This window comes from Ursus maritimus, unplaced genomic scaffold (genome assembly GCF_017311325.1).
Source record: "Ursus maritimus isolate PB19 unplaced genomic scaffold, ASM1731132v1 scaffold_3, whole genome shotgun sequence".
NCBI lineage: Eukaryota > Metazoa > Chordata > Mammalia > Carnivora > Ursidae > Ursus > Ursus maritimus.
Window position 1 is genome coordinate 22,912,997 of NW_024425563.1, and position 24,251 is coordinate 22,937,247.

General features: G+C 40.6%; 1 protein-coding gene across 3 annotated transcripts in view; it reads left to right on the plus strand.

Annotated features, from left to right (window-relative positions):
* Nucleotides 1-24,242, plus strand: part of TNPO3 (transportin 3) — an 82,416-nt gene extending 58,174 nt beyond the window's left edge. For 2 of the 3 annotated variants that reach the window (XM_008705863.2, XM_040644021.1), the window contains 9 exons: nt 1,521-1,581; nt 2,477-2,617; nt 6,335-6,451; nt 7,678-7,772; nt 9,326-9,482; nt 10,850-11,017; nt 14,632-14,744; nt 21,370-21,461; nt 23,056-24,242. In XM_008705863.2, the coding sequence (XP_008704085.1) occupies nt 1,521-1,581; nt 2,477-2,617; nt 6,335-6,451; nt 7,678-7,772; nt 9,326-9,482; nt 10,850-11,017; nt 14,632-14,744; nt 21,370-21,430 (913 nt within the window). In that variant the 3' untranslated portion in view covers nt 21,431-21,461; nt 23,056-24,242. The remainder of the gene's footprint in view (nt 1-1,520; nt 1,582-2,476; nt 2,618-6,334; nt 6,452-7,677; nt 7,773-9,325; nt 9,483-10,849; nt 11,018-14,631; nt 14,745-21,369; nt 21,462-23,055) is intronic. The other variant, XM_008705864.2, reaches the window with a different exon arrangement.
* The last annotated feature ends 9 nt before the right edge of the window (nt 24,243-24,251 follow it).

Below are 24,251 nucleotides of genomic sequence, written 5' to 3' on the forward strand. Positions count from 1 at the left end.
AAAAGATCCTCTAAAATGTGATTAATTTTTTTGGTCTCTAGATTGGTGATTATTAGACTTGAACATTCACCACAGCCACCTGGAGGGCTTATCAAAACAGAATCCTGGGTCCTATCCCCAGAGTGTCTGATTCAGTTGGATTTTGGGTAGGACCCAAGAATTTACGTTTCTAATAAGTTCCCAGGGGATGCTGTTGCTGCTGCTTGCTATTTCAAGGACCAGTTTTAGAACTATTGCTGTGTTTTGTAGGGGTACAAAAAAATAATGAAGCCTTGGGGCGCCTGGGTAGCGCAGTCGTTAAGGGTCTGCCTTCGGCTCAGGGCGTGATCCCGGCGTTATGGGATCAAGCCCCACATCAGGCTCCTCCGCTGGAAGCCTGCTTCTTCCTCTCCCACCCTCTGCTTGTGTTCCCTATCTGGCTGGCTGTCTCTCTGTCAAATAAATAAATAAAATCTTAAAAAAAAATAAATAAATAATGAAGCCTTTTCATTGATCAGGTGAAATTAATCCTTTTTTGAAGTCAGGAGGAGCCTGATGATTAAAAAAGCATTTAAGTGACAATGTTCAGAGAGTGCTCCTTACTGAGTTACATAATTTATAATTTGTCAGACCCATAGATATAACTGGAATATCAGAGTAGTTGTTGTGTAAAAGCCTGTGTGGAATAAGTTAAAACTGAGGTGTTTGAGCCTATGTGTTCTTGTCAACAGGTTTTTTTTTTTTTTTAATTTGATGCAGTGCTTTTCTTATATAATTATGATAGCCCTGTTACATGACATTCTGAAAGCCCAGCCAACAGTCCTTATATAACAGTAAATGGAAGAAAATGTGCAATATATAGAAATCCCCCGATTTAAAGAAAATGAGATTTTTATTAAGTTGCTCTTGAGCATATTGAAATTAAAGAATTTCTTTAAAGAGGTGGTAATCATACAGGATTTTTTTCCTGCTTTCTTTCAAATTAGTGGATTCTAGAACTAGACAAGTAATTGGATTTGACATATTGTGAGTGGGCGTATATTATATATCATTGGGTTCAGACTAGAACCATGAGAAACATCTTGGGTAGACTAGAATTCCTGAAGCTTTTGCCTTTTAATGCTAAGAGTGGAGCAGTACTTGGTTTTTCATAGTGGATTTAGACAACCTGGTTTTTAATTAATATTTTTTATTAATTTGCAAGAGTCTACATATTCTGGTTTTTAAAGAGAAAAAAATGAAAACGATTATCTTAGTGCTCCACAACCTGTGTAAACCGGAGTTAGATTGCGTTCGCATGTCCTACTGGAAGTGGCTTAAAGGTGGCAAAAAAGGAGCCGGGGCAGGGGGATGGGGGATTTAAATTAGGTGCTTGTGTGTGTTTGACTGGAATAGAAGGAAAAGGCGTTGAGTCCTAAATAACTTCATTGTTTGGTATTCTTTATGTGGTGACAATGTTACTTAGTAAGCTATCAGGGTTGGGGCTGTGGCTCTTCAGTTAAATTGCTCTTTTACTATTTTGGGTTGTTGCCTTTCCCTAGACACACCAATCCCATTGTGGAAAATGGACAAACCCATCCGTGCCAAAAAGTCATACAGGAAGTAAGTGCTTAATGGATGCCTGTGGAACAAGGCTTTCTTCCTTTTTCCTTACAAGGCTGTGGGTAACTAAAGTGAGAAGGTATTGTCTTTTAGGTTCATAGGAAGATTGAATTCGTTGATACAGTTTAAATTTCAGTGCGTAGAAGTTCAAAATAGAACCATTCAAACAAATATTTTTTACTTCAGATTTGATAAGAAAACAGACTGTGGGGAAATGCACTTTGAGTGCATTTACTTCCAGAGAAGTAAAGAAAGATTATGTCTGAAGCCTGGAGTTGCTAGGAGGCCTGATTAATACTAGCAAAATTTTTTTTGACAGAGCCATGTATCCCTCATGGCTTTTGTTTCCCCATTGTAAACACACTTCTGCTATTTTCACTGAGGGTAACATGCGGATCAAAAGGCATGTTTTGAGAAATGCTTTTCAGACTTCAGGGGGAAAACACCAAGTATCCTTAAGTGTTTGACAGTATCAAATAATGCCATTTCATTAGCTTCTGCTCTTTTATTCAAAGTATTCCAACTCAGAACTGTCTTTAAACATCTGTTTATTCCTCTATAACTCATACTAATTCTTTTCATCCTAAATCAGGAATTCCAAAGTTTATCTTTCAGTGAAGTTAGACATTCTCTTCTTCCAGTTCTAAAGAGTCACTGTGCTTCTCCTAAGAAGTGGCTGTGTTTTAGTGATGGATAGCGTATTGAAACTGCACACTCACGTACACACACACGCATGCACTCACGCACACCAGATTCAGGCTACATGTTTTCCTACAAAGAAGGCTTTTTCCAAATTATTTGAAAACTAAATCAGATGTTACCAACTTGGGAGCATTTTTTTCAGCTCTTAGTTGTTCATTGTTTTCTTTCTTGTGCTCTTTGACTTTTGACTCAGATATGGCCAGTTTTATCTGAGACTCTAAATAAACACCGGGCTGATAATCGGATTGTAGAGCGTTGTTGCAGGTGCCTCCGCTTTGCTGTTCGCTGTGTAGGCAAAGGATCTGCAGCCCTGCTGCAGCCACTGGTTACACAGGTAAGTGCTTCCTGAGAGGGAGAATGTAAAGTGTACAGAATTTGAAGTAGGAGTCTTTATTCATTTCTTTTTTAAAGATTTTATTTATTTCGGCGGGGGTGGGGTGCGGGGAAGCACAAGCAGGGGGAGGGGCAGAGGGAGAGGGAGAGGGAGAAGCAGGCTGTCCGCTGAGCAGGGAGCCCAACTGGGGGCTCGATCCTAGGGCCCTGAGATTATGACCTGAGCTGAAGGCAGACACTTAACATACTGAACCACCTGAAATATAGGCACCCCTGAAATATAGGAGTCTTTAGAAAAAAAACTTTGCTCATGAAATGAAACACTTTTGTGTTTATTAAATACAAACTCCAAAATATTTGAAAAGATAAGTAGTACCTGTGGTATGTTGTCTCTGAGGGAAAATGCCTGTAATCTATTCTGTATAGTGATAGTCTAAATAGTGACACATTCCACTGTGAAATTAAGAAGAGAATGACTTTAACGCTCAGCTCTCATATACCAGTGCTAAGCATTTTTATACTAATTTTTCTTTTTAAAATGTGTCTCATCAAATTTTGCTGCTTCTTAGCCCAAAGGAATGTTTTTCTATCTCGACCACAGTTGGTCACATAAGTCTGTTAATTTGTCAAGAAATGTTTGACTCTCTTATAATCACCAAGATTGGTATGTAATTATGATGGTGTGACTCAATGTGCGAGGTTCTCTAAGATCACATTCACATCAAGAACTATTCTATATAAGATGCCTATAACTAGTGACTTAGATCACTAAGTGATTTGATGTTAACCTTAACAGCAAAGCCAGGACTAGATTGAAGCAAGGCAAAGTGTCAGCCTTCACATTTGCAGGACTTGGAGTCAGTGTCTTAAGTTTTGCATCCATGCATTGAGGGGAAAATGCACAGCTCCAGGCTGGGCCACACCCACCCAGCCTGAAGTGACCTTTTCCTACCTGGGCAGTGTATCCATGGTGTAGATTTTAAGGAGGCAGACCCTCTGAGTTGCTGCCCCTGACAGTGAGTGCCCACTTAAATTCTGCTTCCTAGGTGCCTCATCCTTTTTTTTTTTTTTTTTTAAGTACTATACCTAGCATGGGGCTCAAACTCATAAACCTGAGATGAAGAGTTGTGTGCTCCACTGACTGAGCCAGCCAGGTTTTTGGGGGTTTTTTTGTTTATTATTTTTTTTAATTTGTTTATTTGTCAGAGAGAGAGCACAAGCAGGGGGAGCAGCAGGCAGAGGGAGAAGCAGGCTCTCTGCTGAGCAAGGAGCCCGATGCGGGGCTCAATCCCACGACCCTGGGATCATGACCTGAGCTGAAGGCAGACGCTTAAGTGAATGAGCCACCCAGGCCTTCCCCCCCCCCCGGCTTTTTAAATATAGAATTTGTATAATATATTTCTTCTCATTTGCATATTTTACCCACAACTTAACATCCTTTTTACAAGCTGAACTCACTTAGCTTGATATAATCTAAATTCTTCTTTCAAACAAATAATAAAAATTCAAAATCCTAAACCCATAAGAAAACAAATTAGAGGGGCGCCTGGGTGGCTCAGTCGTTGAGCGTCTGCCTTCGGCTCAGCACGTGATCCCGGCGTTCTGGGATCGGGCCCCACGTCAGGCTCCTCCGCTGGGAGCCTGCTTCTTCCTCTCCCACTCCCCCTGCTTGTGTTCCCTCTCTCGCTGGCTGTCTCTATCTCTGTCAAATAAATAAATAAAATCTTAAAAAAAAAAAAAAAAACAAATTTTAAAAAATGATGAAAATAAGTCACCCCTCCCATTAGGAGCAGTGTCCATTTGTACAATATATAGTAGGGTTTGGGTCAGAATCTCTTTATGAATCAGGCACATGTTTTCACGACACCTTTATTCTTGCCAGTATTAGCTCCTTCCTGGCAACTCTGCGTCCGAGAAGGATCAAAGGGAGGCTGGTCTTGGAGGCGTCGGTTCCTTGGTGGCAACTGAGAGCCGAGGCGGGTGGGATGCAGGGCAGCCGGGCCAGTGGGGCGAGCGGGGGAGAGGAACAGCTGTGTGCAAAGCAGAACCTGGGCTCGCTCTGTGCAAAGTGGTCAGAGAGACCAGAACAGCCAGGGCGAGGACAGACAGCAGTGAGCAGAAGCTTGTGTTTTATTTACAGTTTGGCCTCCCAAGGATGGAGAGCAAAGTTTGGTGGTGACTTCCCCCAGAGGTGTGACCCTGCCCTGCCTGTCTATCCTGGGCACCTCATTCTTAAGGAGGAACTCACCCTCAAGTAGGGTCATGCTAGTGCAGTATCACAGTTGGCATATGCACAGCCCTGCCTCCTTTATATTGTGAATTTGATTAAAGTTTACGTTTACTGTACCCTGAGGACACCATATGTTTGTACTGCATGTGTTTCCACCTTTGGTTATGTGTCCCCTTCAGTGTAATACATTCTGGGTCAAACATAACTTGATTTAATGCCCCTTTGGTGTTAGAGGATACCCTCATGACTTTGGTATTTTTTTTTATTCCTGCTAATTTAAGTATGTGGCCCAACCCAGTTGAATAGCACCTTGTATAGAAAATGTGTTCTAAGGTCAGTATATGTGAAAAAATGAAAAGTATTTTTTAAAATCCAAAAATCGCAAGTCAGCAAACTAGAACCAATGGGCCTATTACCTAGTTTTGTAAATGTAGTTTTACTAAGAGGTTGCCATGCTTATTCATTTAAGTATTGTATATTGACCATTTGCTAAGATGGCAAAGTTGAATAGACAGGTCGTATGGCCAGTAAAGCCTAGAATTTTTTACTGTCTGGTCCTTTAAGAAAACGTTCACCAGCTTAAATCATTCATTAAGTAGAGCATATAGTTTTGAGTATACAACACCGAATAGATTCGTAGCTCCCATCACGTGCCCATTCCATGGTATGTGTTAATAATGAAGAGTCAGTCACTTTGTCTTTCAGCCCCCACCACACTCATTGAATTGAATTTATATAATGAAATCGGTACACTCGGTTAAGCATCCGATTCTTGATTTCAGCTCAGGTCTTGCTCTCAGGGTCGTGACTTCAGGCCCTACATTTGAAAGAAAAAAAAAATCAATACATGTGATGGCATTTTAAATAGATGAATGTACAGATGCCTCTTAATTTTTGGAGGAGAGTAGGGGAAAAATCCTAAATAAATCATTTAATTCAAGTATGTATATTAACATTTTTATTCTCTCGAGATCCAGTATCTTGATTAGAAATGCTGTTTTTTACTTAAAAGTTTAAATAGAGAGGTTTAGAAGCAACTCAAAATTTAAACAGTGCTTTCACAGTCTCTTTCAGGATAAGGGTATTTGGTATTTTTAGCCCTGCTATAGCTATATATGCTTTTTTTTTTTAAGAGTTAATCTTTAATGCAAATAAGAACAACCTTTAGGTATTAGGATTTATGCTAGGATTTTGCAAATAGCTTGGCTGATAGCATCCTAATGGCTTCCAGCTTGAAGTATTATATAGCTCTCTTACAGTATTGTTTTGAAAAGATAAAAGGTCAAAGGCTTGAAAGGACTCTAGAGAGTGTACTTGAAAATTATTGAAGAATTGAGCCCTGTGTTTCAAAAAATGTTGCCAACACGCTTTACTGTATTGTCTTAAAGAGAAGAAACCAGCCCTTCAGAATTTCTTCCTCCAGACAGTTTACTAAGTTTATACTTTGTGGGGGGTAAAGAATCGAACACCTGGTTTCTCCCTTGACAGATGGTGAATGTGTACCACGTACATCAGCATTCCTGTTTCCTGTACCTTGGCAGTATCCTTGTGGATGAATATGGCATGGAAGAGGGCTGTCGGCAGGGACTACTAGACATGCTCCAGGTCTGTTTTCCCTGGGGAGTATGTTGGAGGCACTAAAGGCCTTAGCAGTTTATTCTTCACCATGTTTTGAATTCTCTTGCTTCTCTGTTTATCCTCCAGGCATGTTGATTTCCTATAATAGTAGAAACTTGCTAGTTGTTCTCTGGACAGACATGTCTGGGAAAGTGAGAGAGAGATTGACCATATGAATGTAAGGATTGTTACAGTTATTACTGCCAAATTTATGCTCTGTAGAGATAATGGTTTTTTGAGAGGTGAAGGGAACAAATGGATGTAAAACAAAAGATCTCTAAGCTCAAGCATGATTCTATTTTTAGTTTCTTGCCTGGAACAACCAGTGAACTAGCGCACTTACTAGCAGGGATGGTCTTAGGGTAAATAGCAGGCATTGGAAAAGCCTCCTGATACACTGCTTTTTTCCCCTCCTAGTCGTAGGAGGAAAGTAGATTAGAGAGTTTATGATACTCCTTTTCATAAGATGTCTTTACCTTTAAAACTGACATTTCATGGGACACCTGGGTGGCTCAGTCAGTTAAGTGTCCGACTCTTGATTTTGGCTCAGGCCATGATCTCAGGGTTGTGAGATCGAGTCCCACATCAGGCTCTGCGCTAGGCGTGGAGCCTGCTTAAGATTCTCTCCCCCCCCCCGCCCACTCACGCTCACTCGGAAATAAAATAAATTTGACATATTATTATTAAAACTTAAAAACTTCATCTGCTCCTTTAGTGGGCTTGACCATATCTAGTACATAAGCGGTCTTGCAGAAACTTCTAAAACTTTCTTTTCTGAGAAAGAGAGAGAGCGAGCTGTGGGGGAAACGTGGGAAGATGGAGAGAGAGAATCTTAAGCAGGCTCCAGACACAGGGCTCACTCTCATTTCCCTGAGATCATGACCTGAGCCGAAATCAAGAGTTGGACGCTTAACTGAGCCACCTAGGCATCCCCAGAAACTTCTAAAACTTTGAGATGACATCTGTCCAGTTGCATCAACTAAAATTTATACCCTCAACCCTTTCTGAAATGTGGACTTCATATGTGAAAACTGTATCAATTGAGAAAGATTTCTCCCTTCCTTTTCTTGATCTGATTCTCATCATAGTCTTTTTCTTTTCCCATCTGTGCTTCCCCCACTTTGTTCTTTTTGTATATGTTGTGATATTTAGCAAGTCTGAATGCTGTTGGATTTGTATGCTAGCGTTTATTTAAAATCACTATTCTGTTTTAGGCACTGTGCATCCCTACCTTTCAGCTGCTGGAACAGCAGAATGGGCTGCAGAATCACCCTGACACTGTGGATGACCTGTTCAGGCTGGCCACCAGGTCAGTCCTTCTGAAGAGCAACCTTTTCTTTCATTGCTTATCCCCATCACTGCTTCGTCTTGTCATGTAACACTTGACTGTTTGCTTCTCTATAAAAGGAGGTTCGTGGAATATAGGTAGGTTAATGATCCATAGCCCACAGTTAAATTGTCAACTGGAGTAGCCCTGTCAGTGAGGAAGAGGAGTTGGATGGGAGCAGGGTAAAGCAGCCGGGTTTTCTATCATGCACAAGACAGTTAAAACCAGCTTGTTAAAAACATGTGACTAGGGGCGCCTGGGTAGCGCAGTCGTTGGGCGTCTGCCTTCGGCTCAGGGCGTGATCCCAGTGTTCCGGGATCGAGTCCCACATCGGGCTCCTCCACTGGGAGCCTGCTTCTTCCTCTCCCACTCCCCTGCTGTGTTCCCTCTCCCGCTGGCTGTCTCTCACATAAATAAATAAAAAAAATCTTTAAAAAAATTTTTTGACTAGAAAATCTCTAGAATCCCTTGTAGTTTTAACTTTCTGTCCTGCTCTGATGACATGTTGCACTTCAGCTTTTTCCTTTACAAAGCTTGGCATCCTTTAGATATGATCGTATCTCAGAGTAAAAAATTCTTAGGTTTTTAAGGTGCCTTAGAAGTTGTCTTGTTCTGCACTTCCTGGTTCTACCCCCAGCTTTCCACCCCAATTATTGCCTAAATTTCCTTTTACCAGTAATACTGACTATATTATTGCCAAACCTTTGAATTCCTTTTTTAGTCCCTGGCTAAGGAATTTGAACCAAATCAGTTAATGAACATAAAAGCATTTAAAAATTATGAAAAACACGTATATGTAATTATACATTTAATGTATATTTTATCACTTACAAATGCAAAGTAGCATTGACTGTTTCAGGATTGTCTATTGAATGCTTTTTTGGTTAGTTTTTGGACAAGTTAGAAACACCTTTGTTGTTGTTGATATGAGAACATTGGGTAGACTCTCTAGTCTCTGTTTTCCCAGTGTGTGTTCCTTGAAAAACTGATTCACAGAGATGCTGTTTGCACAAATAGCATTGTGAAGTAAATTTGGAAAATATTGTATCCTTTTGGTGGAGATTCTCCATGTATGTTAAAAGGTCTGAGAAATCTTATGGGACATTGAGTGGAAAGTTTAGAGAGTTCCCATATACCCCTGTTCCACCCCCCCCAAAACCCCACGGCCTCCCTCACTATCAACATCTCCCACCAGAGTGGTCCGTTCGTTGGAGTTGATAAACCTATATTAATAGGTCATTATCACCCAAAGTCCATAGTTTACGTTAGGATTCACTCTTGGTGGTGTACCTTCTATGGATTTGGACAAATGTATAATGACATGTATCTACCATTATAATATCATACAGAATAGTTTTAATACTCTGAAATTCCATGTGTTCCCCCTGTTCAGCCCTCCCTCACCCTCCAACTGCTAGCAACTACTGAACTTTTTACCATCTCCATCTGTAGTTCTGCCTTTTGCTCTGGCTGCTTGCAGAGCCTAATCCTGTCATTTATACGTAGCCTCTCTTTCCACTATCTTTCCACACCAGGTTTATTCAGCGTAGCCCTGTTACCTTGCTGAGGAGCCAAGTGGTCATCCCTATCTTGCAGTGGGCCATTGCCTCTACTACCCTGGACCACCGGGATGCAAATTGCAGTGTCATGAGGTTCCTACGAGACCTTATTCATACAGGGGTAGCCAATGATGTAAGTATAAACATTGTACCTTTCTACTTTGCAGCCCATCACCTTTTTATATCTCTTCCTCATTTCTTAGGGGAAAACCAGATTCTCCTTATTTGATCTATATTGGTAGGTACATGCCATTCAGTAACCAAAGCATTAACTCTTAGATTTAAGACCACCTCTAGTAAGTGCCTGTAAGCTATATAAAACAGTCTGAAAGTATTTCTGCGCCCATGTTATTCGGGGTTTAGTAGAAGAGATAAACAGATATAGAGATTTAAGTAACAGTAGGAAGGCAGTATTTGATTGCCAGATGAGTGATAAAAGTCATGACTGCTATGAGATCAGAGGAGGGAAAGCTCCTTGGTCAGAAGTGGGTTGGGGTTAATTTCTGGAAGAAGAGGGACCTCAGTGGGGCCATCAGATATAGGTAGAATTTGGATGGATTAGAGAGGGGAGAAGAGTCTTAACTGGGGTTAACTGGGGCGTAAATCATAGAGGAAGTCAGGATAGTACCAAGTATGTTAGACAATTAAGAGACCTGTTTGGCCGGAGTAGTAAAATGGTTCACAGAATTTTCAAAGTTAGATATGGCTCAATGTTGTGGAATAGAATTTAAGGTAATAGCGAACAGTGAAGAAATAAGCAACTACGTGAATGGACTAATTATTTAAGAAGTTTGGTCGTAAAAGGAGAAAGAAAAAGAAAACTAGATGTGAAAAAGCAGTTTGTAAGAAGTTATTCTTTTCAAGATATTAGAAATATATGTATATTCGAGACTATAGAAAGGAAGAAAATAAGGGTTTTTTGATAGAAAAGATAAGGTATCTGATAGAAGTCTTTGTTTATTCAGTTGGTTTTAAAAAAGGAAGTAGGAACACTTTAAATTATTTTTCACAGAAAAATAATTAAAATTGCCACGTGCAACCTTCACTCATTATTCTCTTCTGCTTTCTAGTCATGAAAAATCTAAGGGTTACGGTTAATCTCAGCTGAAATCCATGCCCATTTCCTTGATACTAAACTCTTAATGTTTTCTTCCTCAGGACAGAACATTTTAGTGAAGTCTGTGAATCTAGCTGTTATGTATATTCCTTTTCCAGGAAGGAGGAATTATTAGAGTGGAGAGTTGAAATTAGAATTCATCTTTTGGGGGCGCCTGGGTGGCTCAGTCGTTAAACATCTGCCTTCGGCTCAGGGCGTGATCCCGGCGTTATGGGATCGAGCCCCACATCAGGCTCCTCTGCTGGGAGCCTGCTTCTTCCTCTCCCACTCCCCCTGCTTGTGTTCCCTCTCTCGCTGGCTGTCTCTATCTCTGTCAAATAAATAAATAAAATCTTAAAAAAAAAAAAAAAAAGAATTCATCTTTCGCTCTTGTTTCCTTATAGCACGAAGAAGACTTTGAATTACGGAAGGAACTGATTGGACAGGTGATGAACCAGCTCGGACAGCAGCTTGTTAGCCAGCTGCTCCACACATGCTGCTTTTGTCTCCCTCCCTACACCCTGCCCGATGTGGCTGAAGTGCTCTGGGAGATCATGCAGGTTGACAGACCGGTAAGATTGTTTTCATGAAGAACCCATTCGCACAGTCCTTAAACTTTGGTTCCTGGAGGCAGCCTATAACTTTGAAACCAGCTGTGTTGTATATCCATGGAACCTCATCTAGGCATATTGCTAAGTGTAATTATCGGATGAAGGGGCCCATAGAAGGCCAGTAATTCATTGTTAGGTTTTTGAAAGCATGTTGGTGTCACTGTCACAGGGTTTGTTTACCTAAAGTGAATACTAAGCATTGAATTGAACTGTGTAGCTGGGCAGTGAGAAATTTGTTCGCTTGTGAGAGATGCGCATGTATCAGTTACATGGTGGTACAGGTTATTCAAGAAGTGCGTTCAGTCCAAGCTCCTTAGATGGCACTGTATGGTTTTCCTTGGTAATAAATCTAGCCAGAGCATTTGGGGATACAGAAGCAGAAAATAAGCTCACAGTACACACTTGGATTTCTCCTTTGGATTAATTTGCATCTTGTTTCAATTCTTGATCCAGGGCATTTATCACCTGAGCGTGGAAGTTTTTTTAGGCTCTCCAGTAATGTCCAAGTAATTCCAGTGCTGGGCCACATGATCATAAATCAGGTTATGTGTACTGCATGAAAGTTTCGAGCATAGTGGTAAAGTATATATAGCTTATAGGTTATTTTTTAAATAGGATTTATAATTTTTAATATTAATATAAAAATAGTTTAGGAAGGCACACAGTTGGTTCTAGTTAAAGTGAGCTATCTTCCAGAACCACAGAAAAATCCAGATGCACAAGTTTATTGTAACTTTTAAGTCCATGTACATCTTAATGTCTCTTGCTTTGTATCATTGATGACAGTTGTTAGCCTCAACTTCAGCAGTTTCACGAAACAGAGTACACCTTTACTGTTGGATTCTGATGTTACTGAGCCAAAAGTTCTGCCTTGGGTTTGTGTGTTCCTCTCCAAAATTCAGTGATTAGTTTATATTGTCTTAGTGAGCATATGCTTTACCTGATCTTTGGCTGAAGTAAAAGGTGGTCACATGTAGGCTTGATAAATTTCTAACATTTTCTTCAGGTTTATCTTCCAAAACAGCCTCATGAACTTTTTTTTTTAAAAGATGTATTTGAGAGAGAGAGAGAGGGCACAAATAGGAGGGCAGAGGGAGAGGGAGAGAGAATTCTCAAGCAGACTCTGAGCTGAGGGCAGAGCCCAACACGGGCTTGATCTCACGACCTGAGCCCAACCAAGAGTTGGACACTTAACAAAGTGTGCCGCCCAGGCGCCCCTAATTCTTAGATGTCAAACTCGCGAGGCTCCTATGTGGCTTTGGTTTCATCAGGTAGCTCTGCGGTTGTTCCATGTAAGCTCAAGTGCTTCAGGAATGACTAGCATCTACAGTTCCTGTTGCTAGTTGTTCAGCATGTTCTGTTTCAGTCTGATACGGCTATATTTCTGTGTTTTCCTAAGGAAAGTACTCCATGAACCCCTCAGTGCCAACACGTTTAATTACAAAAGTCCTTGACATGAGAAATTAAATTTCCATACTGTTACTTTTTACAAACATACCTGGTTCCCAGGTAATAGAAAATGTATGTTAATTTAACTTTATAAAAACATTTGTGGGGCACCTGGGTAACTTGGTCAGTTAAGCAGCTGCCTTCGGCTCAGGTCATGATCTCAGGGTCCTGAGATCGAGTCCTGTGTGGGGCTCCCTGCTCAGCGGGGAGTTTGCTTCTCCCTCTGACCTTTCCCCCTGCTTGTTCTCTCCCTCTCTCTCTTTCTCTCTCTCTCTCAAATGGATAAAAAAAACTTCAAAAAAATGAATAAAAATTAAAACATTCTTGATTTGTAAACATATGGTTAAGTGCTAACAGGAGGAAAATTAGAACAGCAAGTTGAGGCAGGAACAGAAACCAGATAGCCATGGGCTCATAAGAGTTTGCTATATAGATAGATACCCACAGAATGGTGTCAAGCAATTTAAAGTGATTGTTTTCTGTAAACATCAGCTTACTACTGAGTTTTTGTAAAGGAACTCTTAACATAAATACAGTTGTCCGCGCCCTGTAAACTGATTGAAATTCTAAGGATGTAAGCCCAAAGAAAATCTGCATTTTTCAGCACTTTCTCAATCACACCATTTTCAGAATTCAACAGGGATTTTTTAATAGAAGATGGCATACCAGCTTTGTTGCGTGATTTGAATATACTATTTAAACCCTTACCTTCGTTGTTGGATACACATCTGTGGCAAATTTATTCAGAGTGTTCATCCAGATTTCTCAGATTCCCTAATTCGAAGATGATGAGCCCCATTGTGTGCTAGCTGATTAGTTTTGCTTTTTGGTTTCGTTTCTTATTGTTCTTGTTCAGGGCTGTATTGTACTTAACTCATAGGCTGTTTTTGGATGCCAAAACTTCATCAGTTAAGGGTTCTTCCTGAATCTCTTGCCCCTCCTTGTTTGTCTTAGTGTAGAGTGTTGTCTTCCTTGGGGAAGACATTCCCCCCTTCCTTGGGGGCAACATTTGGAGAATTATGCAGTACTTCTTATGCATTTATAATGTAATATTTACTTTTGCTCTGGTTGGTTATCATGAATTAACATAATGGGGGAATATATAATGTGAAAAATTTTGTTACAAAAGGTTATTTCATTGCTGAAAACTATGACCAGAGTATACACCCTACTTAAGAAAGGCATGGAAAGTTAGAGCTAACTCAAAGAACAGTTCAACTGAAAATAACCCAGAGGAAGTCTCTAGAATTTGATTTTTAGTTTGAAGAGGAAGGAAGGAAGGGGGGTAGGGGTAGACAGTTTTTGTACATATGAAAGGTATAAAGAGACTATGCTCAGATGTAAATAATATTCTTTTACAACATTTTTAAAAAGATTTATTTATTTATTTGAGAGTGAAAGTGTGTACAAGTGGGGGAGGCACAGAAGGGAGACAGAGAGAATCCCAAGCAGACTCCCTGTTGAGCAGTGGATCCCACAGCCCATCAGATCACAACCTGAACCGAAACCAAGAGTGGGACGCTCAACCCACTGAGCCACCGAGGCACCCCAGTAACATTCTTTTAAGTAGCAACCAGAGTAAGCAACAAAATTTTCTGACCCAAAGAAAGGCAGGTATCACAGAGGAGCTGACTGGTTATGACTGTTCTACTGAGAGTTGACCTTAAAATCCTTTAGACCCTGGATTCATATTATGTATGTATTCTTTGACATGTTTACTTAACTATACTTTTTGTCCTTGCTCTTTGTGGTACTGAACTTTTGCTGTAGGTTGCCTTCGATCTTTACACTCAAGAGTTTTCTGGCAGCTGTTTAATTTTTGAAATATTACGGAAGTTTAATGACAGAAACAGAACAATAGTCTCATCCAAAAGAGACTTGGGCTTTCTGAAATGATGCCTGCTGTACCTTTGAAGGGAAGTCTAGGTTTGCCTTTGTAGACGATTCCAAACCCCAGAGGGTTGGAAGGCCTAAAGATAGTAATGCTTTTGTTAATTCCTTTACTTACTTCCAAGTCTGGAAGAGCTGAGGCTGCTGAGAAAACCCTGCAGGTTTTGTTATTACTTATAGGGTCCAGTTGAGGAAGTCCTGTCTCCTCTTAAAACTCTTACTGTCTCTCTGCACAGACTTTTTGTCGATGGTTAGAGAACTCCTTGAAAGGTTTGCCAAAGGAGACAACCGTGGGAGCGGTCACAGTGACACATAAACAACTTACAGATTTCCACAAACAAGTCACTAGGTGAGTGATGTGGGGGTTTTTGTTGTGTTTTTTAAATGAGAACAGAAATGGGTGTGCAGAAAAAATACGTCTTTGTTTCTTATGCCAGATTTACCCAGGAGTATGATTTTTGTGTACCTTTGTAAATTCACAGTTTAGTATCTGTTTAGCATTGAATTGCCCAAATCAACATTAGAAGCCAATCTGAGGGAAATAACCCCCATGCTGTGTAGGTGGGCAGCAGTTGTACTGTACAAGTTTATTAACTGGTATAAGATCTTAATGGGTAAGTGGAAGTGTTATTTCTTCCAAAAGAAAAATGCATTCATCAGCCCACTACTCTTCACAAGATCTGTCTTTATCTTTCTGAAGTCCTCTGTTCTCAGCCGTATTCAGGGGTCAGGAATGCAGGTGCGAATAAGCGAAGCATTAGTTGTAAAACAGAGATGATGTAAACTGCAGTGAACTGGAAAATTTTCATTATATCTAAGGATCCTGAAATTCTAATTTCATGCAGGCCAAACAAAATACCTCTCTGAGATGCATTAGGCCCGTGAGCTGCTTGTTTACAGCTTAGTAAAATGTTAAGTATACGTGAGTATTTTTTTACTGTGAACATAGTAAACGTTTTAAGCGTCACTACGTAGTCTTTCTAATTACTACTTTATAGCCAAAAAGGTGTTGCTTTATTTCCATACAGTGCCTCTATTAGTAGACATTTGGATTATTTTTTAGTATTACAGGTAATATTAAAGCTCTAGCCTTTTCCTTTTGACTGTTTTCCTTAAAATGCAATCACTGAGTCAAAGGTTATGAGATTTTTATGGCTTTTGATAGTGTTAATGATAGCAAATTAAAGTGTCTTTTGTTAACTGTGTACTACCTTGCCCTGATACACCTTTTTTTATAGATCTAGAATCTCTAGAATTTTGCCTACATGTTAAGCATTGGCTTATATTCATACAGTAGTGGAAATGATTTACAGGTCTGAGAATGAGTCTTGCAGTAAGGTTTGGTAATAATGAAAAAACACTGAAAATATTCTAATTGTTCATTAATAGAGAATGGTTAAATAATTAACAGAATATAAATAAATAGGCACTAAAAGAGAAGGAGCAAAAATATATGCATGTCATGATACAGAAATATATGTAAGGTATATTATAAAGGGAAAAAATAACAGTATCCTATAACCCAACTTGTACTGACAATTTCTTAAATTTCTAATCATGATAAAATACACATAGAGTTGATCATTTTAACCATTCTCAAGTATACTGTTCAGTAGTGTTAAGTACATTTACATTGTTGTGCAATCAATTTCCAGAATTTTGTTCATCTTATAAAACTGAAACTATACCCATAAAACAGCAGCTCCCCCTTCTCCCATTCCCCAGCCCCCAGCAACCACCACTCTACTTTCTGTTTATGACTTGACTACTCTAGGCACCTCATACAAGTGAAATCATACAGTATTTTTCCTTTTGTGACTCATTGTAATGTTCTCAAGGTTCATCCATGTTGTAGCATTTGTCAGAATTTCCTTCCTTTTTAAGGCTTGGATAACATTCCATATTTTGTATATACTACATTTTAGTCATTCATCTATTGGTGGACATTTGGATTGCTTCTACCTCTTGGCTATTGTAAATAATGCTGCTGTGAACATGGGTGTACAAATATATCTTCAAGACCCTGCTTTCAGGGTGCCTGGGTGGCTCAGTCAGTTAAGTGTCCCAACTCTTGATTTCTAGTCAGGTCATGATCTCAAGGTTGTGAGGTTGGGTTCTGTGGTGGGGATGGAACCTGCTTAAGATTCTCTCTCCTTCTCTGCCCCTCCCCAGCTTTAAAAAAAAAAAAAAAAAAAAAAGACCCTGCTTTCACTTCCTTTGGACTGAAAATAATTCCCAGCACTGTCCTTTTCCCCACTGAATGGTCTTGGCACCCTTATTGAAAATCATTTTACCATATATGCGAAGGACTTATTTTGGGGCCCTCTGTTCTATTCCATTGATCTCTGTGTCTGACTTTATGTCGGGACAATACTGTTTTGATTACCATGACTTTGTAATAATTTTGAAATTAGGAAGTGTGAGACCCCCAACCTTGTTCTTTGTCCAAGGTTATTTGGAGTACTCGGGGCCTTTCGAGATTCCATACGAATTTTAGGATAGATTTTTTTCTATTTTCACAAAAAATGTCGGTAGGATTTTTGATAGGGATTACATTAAATCTGTAGATCAATTTGAGTAGTATTGACATCCTAACAAAATGAAATCTTCCAGTCCATGAACAGGAGATGGCTTTGCATTTATTGGTGTCTTTAGTATCTTTCAGCAACATTTTGTAGTTTAAGTATTACATTCTTTTTGATGTTGTTGTAAGTGAACCAGCTTGCACTTTTAAAAGTTGTTTTATTATATATGTTATATATATGCATAGTAAATTTCTGGAGAGATAGACAGCTAGGACCAGAATGGGAGGGGAAGAAAGACTTTCACTTTTTATTTCATAATTTTCTGTACTATTTTCATTTTTTTCATGAATATGTGGTATACATTTATAATTAAAACCAGATCTAGTTTTTTAAAGGGGGAGAGGGGCGCCTGAGTGGCTCAGTCGGTTAAGCGTCTAACTTCAGCTCATCATGATCTCCCAGTCTTCTGGGAGTCTCCTCAGGCTTCAGTGCTCAGCGGGGAGCCTGCTTGTCCCTCTTCCTCTGCCCTTCCCCCTGCCTGTGCTGAGTGCGCGCTCTCTCTTTCTTTCTCTTTCTCCCGTGCTCGCTCTCTCTCTCAAATAAATAAAATCTTTTAAAAAAAATAAAAGGGGAGAAAATAAATTGTAGGTGGTGGTACAAGAGCTAATCTTCTTTTCTGAGACTTAATTTCTTAATCTTACTTTCCAAAATGGTTTACTTTCTGATCTCCAGGAGTTTCTCCAATAATTTTGCTCATTTGTTAAAATTCCAAATCTATGAGTGCTGCTATTTTGTAGCTTACCATAAGTGGCTTAACTTCATGTCCCAGAAGTAACTGATTTTTGGCCATAGATCAAGTGACATGCATGACCGAAAAATGGCATGTGACTACCTTCGTGACATATTTTGCCAGAAGGGAATTTCCCTTCCTCTAAGTAGGTGTATATTGACTGTGATGACTTTACAAAATTATTTTATTTCTTTTTACTGTGAATCTTCCTAGTAGAAGTAGTATTCCACCTCTAAGCAGTCTCAAGGAAAAGAGTGTAATAGCTTCTTTCTGCTTCTGTTTTGCTCTGTTCCATCTCGTATTGGTCAGTAGAAGGGCAGGATAATATTGGCTCTACTTTCCTTAAAGCAAATGGGAGCCTAGAGAGAACGCTCAGAGGACTAGGCTTAGAGTCAAGGATGTTGGCATGAATCTTGCCACTTACTGAACCTCGGCCTGTTCATCTGTAAAATAGGGTTAGTAATACCTGTCTTATTCGTAAGGGGTTATTGAGATATCAAGTGGAAATCTAATGATTTGGTATGTAGTAGGTGATCAATGAATGTTAACTTTCTGCTTGGAAAAGAACCTGCTGGAATGTCGTTATGCACTTGCAAAGCTAGCTGGAGCATGTCTCCTGCCAGCTCTAAGGCAACCACCCACACATTCTAGAATAAGTCTCCACCAAACCTGTATTCCCATATCTGGGCTAATCTGTGATAGGTAGAACCATAGAATAAGTCTGAAAAGTCATGGACATTCCCTCATTTAAGGAAAATTGAGTGGCACAGCAAAGGAACCCAAATAGTGCAATGCTACCGAAAAAAAAAAAAAAAAAAACCTGTGACATTTGCTCTGTGATATGGGGAAATAAGGTGCCCGACCAGCCTGGCCTACTTGCTCTCTCATTGTGGAACAAGTTTTGCAGCTCCTTCTGTAGTAGGCTGTGACACACTGGTGGGAAATGAACAGAAGAGAGGTAATGTTGAGGTACTAGAGAAAAGGTTTGAGATTGCTCACCTCCTTGTAGTAATTCTCTTTCTCTAGTATGCGTTTTGCTCTTGAACCTTCTGTTCCATGCATGACTCAGTCTCCCTTTTGGTTGTAAGGTCCTATAATTCCTGTCTCAACATGCTGCTTTGTTTGGCATCCTAACAGGGAGGGTAAACTGGTTCAGTTTCATTTCAGCAAGTCCAAGCCTGTTTTTCAAATGGTACTAGTAATTAATTCCCTAACATTTTTAGTTGGTCAGCTTGAAGAAAGCTGAGGTTTTTCCATTCTGAAATATCATTCTTGCTCTCCAAACACCACTAATTATGACTAGAAGAAATCCTGCCATCATTTCCCATTTCCCGTGTTTTCCCCCATTGATATTTATTCTCTAACTGTAAACACTTGCATGAGAATCTCAGGGTCAGAAGATGTTGAATAAAGGAAGCATTGATCTAGAGTTAGAAGCCAGTATGGGGGTGTCTTCTTGCTCAAGTCGTTAGTTAGAGCTTGGTTACTCTCCATTATCCACGAACATTAGGTGAGAAGAGCTGTATTTCTCAGCACACCACTAGGACTACGGGACTTGGGGAACAGTCACCATTAAAGTATTCAGAAGTATGGTGAAAGGATCAGGAATATGGGACTAGCAGCTAGAAAATAGTGGCCATTTTACTTTTTTAAATTTTTTTTAGAACTTTTTTAAAAAAAGATTTAATTAATTTATTTGAGAGAGAGAGAGCGCGAGACAGAGCATGAGCAGGGGAGAGAGGGAGAAGCAGACTCCTGGTGAGCAGGGAGCCTAATGTGGGGCTTGATCCCAGGACCCTGGGATCGTGACCTGAGTGGAAGGCAGAGATGCCCAACAGACTGAGCCACCCAGGCGCCCTGATAGTGGCCATTTTAAATAAATGAATGAAATGAGATGAAATAGGAAATAAATGCCAGAAGGACTAAGGCGGAAAACAAAATAGTTGTAGTTTATAAGTTTGGTGGGGTTTTTTTAATCCATTTCTTTGGGCCTAATCAAGGACACATTAAACATTTGGCTGAGGCTCTGGACGCCAGAGCAGTTGCCCACAGGACTGGAAGCAGAGCTGAGCTGACTCGAGGTGCCGGCCTATGCCACTTTCATCCTGGCTCACTCACACAGTTCTCTGTACTTGCATTCTGGTTTTGACACTTTTTCTCCTGTGTCACAAGAGACGTGAAGGATGGAGTTATCGTTTCTTTTCCGGATTACACGAAGGGTAGAAGAATCTTAAATCTCCATTGTTGCCTCACATTTAACTGTTTCTTACTGTTGTAGTCCCTTATGATAACATGCCACACGGTGGCTTCTCTGGGGTTACATATCTTCTTCCTCTGTGACAGTAGGAGCATGAGTGATAAGTGCTCTCCAGCCAGCTCCCTCCTTAATAGTCAGTGTAGATTTGGAAATAGACTGAGGGAAGGTAATGGTTATATTGAAGCATGTTAAATTCACAAATGGCAGAATTTCAGTGACACCAGAAGACTGCATCATTTTCATTACATTTTTAGGATGGAGAGAGACTGGAGAAAGTTTCTAGAATATTCTGTTGAATCAAATCTTGGGGTCTGAATCAAGGTTCTTAATGAGGTTTCAGACCTTACAATAAATAGGTGGGAAAGTCCAGATGTAGGCACTAAGGAGATAGCTCTCCTTTCACCTTCTTTTCTGTGGAACCACTGTTAGCAGTTCCCTCCCCTGGTGTTTAACCATTATGAGAAGGAGAAAGCTCTTTCTTCTAACATTGCATCTTAGGTGGTAGGCTGTGATCCCTGAGTTTTTCTGAGCCAGAGAGGGTCACAGAAGAGTGAGCATATTTGAAAGTTCTTCTTCCACTGTTTTTAGCTTAGCTTCATGTTCAGTTACCAAAACCTGTTCTGAAGACTGACACAAAAGAACGAAGTGGGCATCAGCTGGTTTCTCGGTGACAGTTTTGGACAAAGGAGGCCTTTTGAAAAAATAGGGTCAGGTGAACATTGGGCTATTCAAGCCCCATCTCAGTGCTTGCCTGAAGACCAAGTCCTGCTTCCTCCCCCCTGTCTACATGCTTTAACCCTTTCCTCTCTCCTCTCCGTTCTCCTCCCACAGGAGGAAACCCTGAGCAGCCTGTCCAACTAGAAAATCGATGACTGATAGAGACTTAGTTGCCAGAATAGGCTTTGTAAACAAAATCTGCCTTTGGAAGAGAATGAGGAAACCAGGGTACTTACTAAGTTAGCTCAGCTCATAGAGTTAAAATTATCAGCCTTAGGTGAATATGCTTGCTTTTTTTATTTGGGGGTTCTGGCTTTCTTGTATTTATGTCAGGGACTTCAACGAAGTGTTGAACTGACTTAATCCTCCAAACATTATAAGGTTAGGTAGCAGATGTGGCCACAAAGCAGGTTGGTAACTCATCCAAGAGTGCTGGAGCCAAGATTCAAACCTAGGCACTTTGTCTCCACAGCCACTCTTTAGGGACCATCCAGCTTATAATTATTCTCACATGCAGCTGTTAATATTTGCCCTTGAGTTACAGAAAGATCAGAAGCAGAATCAAGAGACAATGGAGAGGGCTTCAAGCAGGGCTAAGATAGTTCTCGGTGGACCTCAGTGTTGTCGTTGTTTCCAGCATATTACATCTTTCTCATCAGGGGCCAACCTCCCTTTTCTTTTCCAGTGCTGAGGAGTGTAAACAGGTTTGCTGGGCCTTGCGAGACTTCACCAGGTTGTTTCGATAGCTCACACTCCCGCACTGTGCCTGTCACCCAGGTGAGTGGTTATGGTTCCTGGCTTTTTCCCTGGCTGTCAGGAGCACTTGGGGATGGCGTAGGTTTTAATGTCCATCATGAGACTTGTCCTGTAGGTGGTTAGGGAAGGACTTAACAGTTTAACACTACTGAACAGTTAAAAAATGCAGGACCCTGGTTTGCTTGGGTCAAGGCAGCCAGATAATTGTCAGCTGCTTTTGGATACCATCTTCACCCCCATAGGAAAGTTATTATTATAGGAGACCACAAAAAAATTCCTCCTCTCACTTTAGGATGGTAAGTGTGTATGTTAACAAACAAGCTAGTACTTTTTAAACTGGCTGCTTTGGTGAAAACAGTGCTGACCTGCAGTTGACCATGATTACGTTGACACCGTTCTCCTAAAACTGGCCTTTCGGATTTAATGAGCAGAGATGCTTATTCCGAACACTGAAAATGCCAGGTACTGCCCAAGGCAAGAGGTAGAGGAAAGGAGGTAGTATGTTTGTCTAGCTCCTGATCGCCAGTGTTTCTCCATGTGCTTCTTGGCTCCTGGTTCTGAGGCAAAGCAAGAATCTCAGCTGAGGGAAGAAAGAACTGGGTAGTGGGATTGGGGTTCCAATTTCTTGACTGAGAGAAGAAAGGCAGCTCTGCTCTTAAGCACCCACACCCCTCCTTTGAGGTCTTGGGCAGAATTTCTTCTCCCACGAGGCAGTTCTCAATGAATGTGCAGCACGTCACTGGTGGCTTCTGTCATTTAATGTATTAGTAGATGAAAGCACTCTCCAGCAGTGCCTCACCACGCCAGAAATTATTTCTAAATTTTATTCTTTAGTGAGCAGTGATATCCTTTGGGATTCTCAAGTTTTGCAGTGTCGGTAATAGCTAACGTTGATACACATAGGCTTATTCGTGGGCAGCTGGGGCTGCTCGCAGCTAACATTGATGGAGCCCTCGCTGTGTGTCAGGTACTGTTCTGAGTGCTTGGTCTGTATGCACTAAGAGAATCCTCAGGTGGCTGTCTGGGTTAGGTACCGTTGTTGTTTCCATTGTATAGGGGAATAATGGTTCCAAGATGTGAAGCGACTTGCTTGATGTCACCGTTGGTAGTTGATAGAGCCACAGTTCAAACACACATATCCTGGTGCCAGAGTCCTTACTCTCAACCACTCTGCTTCATACTTTCATTAGTACCCTTTTAAAAAATCAGTGGTTTTGTACACTTTTGTTAGTAGGCAAAGTCTTCCTTCAGAATAAACTCGAAACCCCAGTATTTAGGCAGACTAAAGTAGAGACTTTCTGGTTGGTTTGGGGTTGGCAGCCAGACCTGCTGGCTCACTCTTTACTCCCAGCACACCATCCCTAGTTCCCACAGCGCACTGAGAAGAGGACTGCAGGCAGTACCATTACAGCAGCAGCTCTCTTGAAATCACAAAATTTCCAACTTCTTTTTTGTTTTTTCTTTTTTCTTTTTTTTTCTTTTTTCTTTTTTTTTTGCTGAGTTCTTATGGCAGAGGCCACAATGAGGTACCTGAGCAAATACGAAAACTTCTTCCTTGACTTTGTAAGAAGCTTATTATAACCACAGTTTTTGACTGTCTTCTCTCTTTTGTCAGGAATGTCTTTTTTAATTAGAAGACAGGAAGAAAACAAAAACCAGACTGTGTCCCACAATCAGAAACCTCCACTGTGGCAGAGGGGCCTTCACCGCCACCACGGCATCCCGCCAGACAGGGAGAGACTCCAGCCTTCAGAGGCCGTCCTGAGGAGTTCCTGTTTGGGGGTGTGAGGGAAAATCAGCGCGGTTTAAAAAAAAGATGGCTGCGGCCTGTCCGGCGTGGTGGGAGGGGAGCTGGTTTCCTGGTGAACTTGTTTCAAAGGAAAAATAATTTTAAAGAAATAAAAAAGGAAAAAAAGGAAAACTAAACTGAGACGAGAACTGAAACGTTCACTTGGTAGCAGTGACACGCACGCACACACACGTACCTATACACACATGCTAACACGCAAGTGCACACACAATAAAAGTACAGATTTTTGTGAAACAAAAACCATTTACTTAGGGAAAATGGGAATTCAGACGAAATAGCTGCAATTGGAAGTAAAGGGTCAGGATCATCTCTTAAGGTTTTCTGTTGTTTTTCCTCTTTCTCTCTCCCACCCTCCCTTCTTTCCCTTTCCTGTCCTCTTTTAATGAAAATGAGTAGAAATTTCTCCCACTCTCCCCGGCGTTTCTTCCCACCTTTAGAGTTGTTCCGACAAGGAGGAGCTTCTTTGTTTTATATCATGGTCACATCAGTGATACCAGGACCTGCCAGGGCCAAAATTCATGTATATTTCCAGCCCTGACCCTATCCAGTCTCTAAATCCGTTTCCAATCCACACTGGGTTGTCATCAGCCTTGGAGAGAAGAGCCAAAATTAGGGTGAGTGGGATATAAATGTATATTCTAAGTTTTAGTTTTTTTAAGATTTTTGTGTTTTTTAGTTAATTTTTCACCCACAGACATAAGAAAGGACAAAAAAAGAGGGTGGGAGTATGGGGGAAAGTGTTTACAGGGCTAACTGTATTTTACTAAAAAAAATGTGGAAATTATTTGATTTCGTTGGGGGGTGAGGCGGGAGAGGGAAACCCAAAGCAGATCTTAATGTTTTAAAGGAGTTGCAGCCCTGCACAGGCGTTAGATACGAGGGCACTGTTCTGTCTGGTGTTGTGGCCATCTCAAGAACAAATCAACAGCAACAAAAAAAAAAAGAAAGAAAGAAAAAAAAAGAAAAGAAAACAATAAATTTTTAAAATTTAATCAGTGTTT